General features: G+C 52.7%; 1 protein-coding gene across 1 annotated transcript; it reads right to left on the bottom strand.

The window, feature by feature from the left end:
- Positions 1-407: 407 nt before the first annotated feature.
- On the bottom strand, positions 408-3,670 carry LOC6045734 (gamma-tubulin complex component 3). Its single transcript, XM_001863006.2, has 3 exons — positions 3,444-3,670; positions 3,079-3,248; positions 408-3,020 (listed from the first exon to the last, which is right to left on the bottom strand). Exons 1-3 carry the CDS (start codon positions 3,526-3,528, stop codon positions 612-614), a joined length of 2,664 nt encoding a protein of 887 aa, XP_001863041.2. The 5' UTR covers positions 3,529-3,670; the 3' UTR covers positions 408-611.
- Positions 3,671-4,213: the final 543 nt, after the last annotated feature.

Consider the following 4,213-nt stretch of genomic DNA (forward strand, 5'->3'; position numbering starts at 1 on the left):
TACACTACGTCCGAGACCGCTGGCTCTCGTCGTTCAGGTGCATTCGGCGGGATTCGAACTCTCCACAGATGAAGCGACCTTCCGGCGGGTGCACTCGAGGTGGAAGGCTGTTTTTTTTTTGGTTTTCATTTGCTGCCTCACACGTGCTCACGCTCAACTTAAAAACAAAAAAACACGCATCACACACACTGAGAAAAGACGGGCGAGCTGTCACGACAGCAGCGCCATCAGCGCCGGGTGAGTGGATGCCGAAACAAAATTCAATTTGAAATAACCGTTTTTGGAGGACGATGGTTCGGCACTCGAGTGTCCCGTCTGTTTGTCTGTGCTACAAGTCTTTGTGAATCTGGTGGCCCCGAAATTGGGTATCGAATGCCGAGAGAATACAACTAAGAAAACTCGCCACAATACATGCATAAGCGTTTATTGTTCAAAAACAGACACATAATCGTATCAAATCGATTTCTATTGCTTCCGTTCGCCGCTCAACAATTAAATTGGCACAATCGACCCCTAAACAAGAAACGCGAAAAAATTTCCTACATCAGCTCGCAACACCCTTTGAGGCAGCCCATCGCCGCCGCGACGCGCCACTTCTCCGCCGGCCGCCGTCAGTACATCATCGAGGGCGTGCTGGCGGCTTGCCGTTTGGCCGCGGCCCGCGAGCTGTTCGCCGCCATGCTCATCCGGATGTGCTGGAAGGTGAGCGGGACGTTGAGCCGCCGGTCCCGGTGCTTGTAGTACTCGTTGTAGTCGAGTCGCATGCCCAGTTGCCGGAGCGTTTCGCTGGTCGAGATGGCGAGCTGGTAGAGGAACTGGCCGACGTAGTTTTCGTACGCGTTGCCGATGTCCTGGAGGAGCGTTTGGTGGGTGGCGAGATGCTGCTCGAAGGATTTGAGCTGCTCGTCGCGTTCGAGACGGCGCTCGGTTGTGACGCCGTAGTCGCCTTTGGTGGCGGTGGCTTCGATCGCTTCCTGGAAGGACTTTTGGGCGTCGTATTCGGTGGTGCAGAGGCGGTAGAAGCGCTCCTGCCACTCTTCCAGCTTGCGGACGGTGTTGAAGACGTGGTCGAGGGTGCTGGTGATGGACTGGGAGCTGTCGTCGAGGAAGATTCCGATGCGGATTTCTTCGAGGAATTGGTGGTGCGCCTCGAGGATGTCGTCGAGGGCTTTGGCCTGGTTGACGCGGGGCATGAACTGGACCCAGGAGCACTCGATCACCTCGAACAGGATGTAGTACTGCATTTGGCAGATGAAGTTGATCATTTGGGAGGTGGTCAGTTGGAGGCGCAGGACGATGGGGCCGATGTACTTTTGCAGGGGTTTGAGGGACTTTGCGTTGAGGGTTTGACGCTTCCAGGTTCGGGAGAGGATGAACTCGACCTGTTTCATGTTCCAGAGGTGTTTGAAGAAGGTTTGATATCGGCAGAGGGAGGGCTCCAGAATGGTTGAAAGCGCTCCGGTGACCTTGTAGGTTAGGCCAAACACGTCCCAGCCGGATTCGCCCTCGTAGTGCGTCAGGAAGTGAACGTCTAGGTAGTTGAGGATTTCCGGTTCGTCCTGTTCGGAGGAGGAGATTCGCACCGCCGCAGCGAGGATGGAGAACAGGTCGTGCTGGAAGATTTCACTGGCCGGTCGGTCCAGCTCGGCGTGCAGATTCTCCATCAGGATGTCGGCAAAGTTGCCCTGGCCGAGGAGGAGATAATTTCGCATCGCTTGCAGGTGGTCTAAGAGTCGGTGCGGTCCCAGGACAATGTCCAGAACCTGCTTGGACGTGTTGAGGTACACGCTGTCCACCAGTTGGTGCAACTTTGTGGTACAAACCGGCGTGTACAGATAGTCCAAATCATTCTCCAGGCACTGTTTCAGGTCGTTCCGGGCTTTGACCGGAGTTTTATCCTGGCAAACTTCGCGCAGAAAGTTGATGCTCTTGCCGATGACCAGAATCCGTTTGGCCATCGTATCGCTCACAAAGCCCGGCAACATGCTGCGACGGATGCGGTACTTTTGATGCCACAACTGGTCGAAGCTGACCTCGGAGATTTCCTCGATGAAAAACTCACAGTTTGGATCGACAATTTCTCCGTCAATCAACCACCGGATGAGGGCCTGCTGCAGCGGAATACACGCCGATCGGAGCAGTTCCTGTGCGAGCTTACGATTCTCCGGGTGACCGTTCGTAGTGTAATCGTACACGACTGTGGCCAGGGCACCTCCCTTGAGCTCCTTGCAAGACTCGGAAATCAACGCCAGCCACTGAAGCCGTTCCATCGGACCAGCCAACCAAAGTCGCAGTTTCTTCAACGTCAACCGATCTCCGGTGGACCGTTCGCGCCGCTGTCGGTTCAAATCCTCCTGCAGAATGGCCAACATCCCGTAGTACTGGGTCAGTTCCTTCTGCAGTGCCGCAATGTAGCCCTGGCCAAAGTTCCCCTTCATGTAGCAATCGCTCTTCGGATTGGTAAATTTAGCCACTTTGTTGTGAAAGTGGCCAACCTCGGCCAACTGAAGCACCATCCCCGCGTCCCCAATCCCGAGCGTTCGTCCCTTAACGTGGTCCAGCCGAAACTCCCCCGTAACAACGTGCTTCTTCAGATATTTCCCTTCGATCCCGGTGCACGCATAAATCACGTCCTGAATCAGCTGATCCTGCAGGTTGTTCGCACCCGTCAACCCGCCCTCGTCCTCGGACAAATCCCCCGACGTGGTCGAACTCGCCGTCGTCGTGGCCAGCACGGAACCCCCACTCTTGAACGGCATCATCGTTGTCGATCGCGTCGAACGCAGCTCAATCTTGGAGAAAATGCTCTCCAACCCGCCACCACCGGAATCGACCCCAGCTGCCGACGACGACGAAGTCGTCGTTGCCGCCATCGGCGGCAAACTCCCGCTGTTGTTGCTCATGTCCCCGCGCAGGTCCAGATTCAACAGCGGACCCCCGTTCGTCGCCCCCGCCTGGCCATTCGTGTCCGCAAGCAGCAGCAGGAATTCGAGAATCTGCGCACGGCGCTTGCTGTCAGTCTGGAAGAGAGGAAGCAATCAAAACCACGTCCCACCGGATCAACCCGGAACAACTCACGTAGGCGCTCAGCTGCTCGTGCAGGCCGTGAAACAACGCCTGGTCGGCGGCGCTCCGCTCTCCGAGGTGCTGCCCGACGCGGGCCACGATCGAACTTTCCGCGCTGGCCGAGGCCGAAATCGAGTTGGGCGTGTTGGCAATCAGCTGGGTCACTCCTTTTAGCACCGTCCCTGGAAGGAAGCGCGCGCGTTAGTGTCGGAACGGTCACCGGGGAACCCGTACGGCGTCGAAATGCGACCAGATTGGGTGGTGTAGAAAGTTTGTTGTTTTGCTACTCTTCCAACCCTCACCGCCCGCACCCACCAAACGGTTCCGGAGGGTGATTCGATTTGCTAAATTTCGCGAAAAAAAAAACAAACACTCACCGTATCGATCGCCCACCACCGTTTTGCACAGCTTTCGCAGCAGTTCGTAGATGTCGGTGTAGTTTTGGGTGCGCTGCGAGTGCATCGTGATGTGCGGTGTGTGCTAATTCATTTAATGCTAAATTAATCAACTTAAATCGTGCAAATTAAATCGCGGCGAAACTTTTTTGTTTTTCTTGGCTCTGCCCGTTTTGAACGTTGAACTGCCGCGGCTGCTTTTGCGAAAAATTGCGCTAAATGTCAAAAGTATCGACGACAGTCGGTTGCAAATTGTACACTCTCGTTAAAGGATAGTCAGATTTGGTCAAACCGAAGGTACTCAAAAGAGAGTGAAAAGGCAAATTTAATTCCGTAATCTGGAAATAATTACAATTGGAGCCTAACATTTCAAAAGGGCACATAACTTTTGTGAACAATAGTGTATCCCTTTCACTCGAATGACAGTTTACATAAGGTGTGAAAGGAACACACTCTTGTCTAAAAAAGCTATGTGCCCTAATGAAATGGCAAGCACGAATTATTGTGTGTGTCTGATTTGTGAATCTTTTTTTTTTTTTTTTTGAGAATGTCCAACAAACCAAATTTTTAGTTTTTGCTTTTTGGGTGTTTTTCAATACCCCTGACTCAAAGCTGTTTAAAAAACACCTAAAAAGCAAAAACTGGGCCTTTTAAAAAAAACTCCAGAATTTATCTTTTTTTTTATTTTAATAAAAAAAAGTTCTGTCTAAAGGTTAAGATTTTAACGATTTTAACTGCATTCTAGCAGGAAT

This window comes from Culex quinquefasciatus, chromosome 1, assembly GCF_015732765.1.
Source record: "Culex quinquefasciatus strain JHB chromosome 1, VPISU_Cqui_1.0_pri_paternal, whole genome shotgun sequence".
In the NCBI taxonomy this organism is placed as follows: Eukaryota; Metazoa; Arthropoda; class Insecta; order Diptera; family Culicidae; genus Culex; species Culex quinquefasciatus.

Bases quoted from the DNA above. Each gene is read 5' to 3' on its own strand.
- LOC6045734 (XM_001863006.2), bottom strand. From the start codon at position 3,528: ATGCACTCGCAGCGCACCCAAAACTACACCGACATCTACGAACTGCTG. The intron at 3,249-3,443 runs GTGAGTGTTTGT...GCTTCCTTCCAG, and splicing joins GGTGGTGGGCGATCGATACG to GGACGGTGCTAAAAGGAGTG. The intron at 3,021-3,078 runs GTGAGTTGTTCC...CCTCTCTTCCAG, and splicing joins ACGAGCAGCTGAGCGCCTAC to ACTGACAGCAAGCGCCGTGC.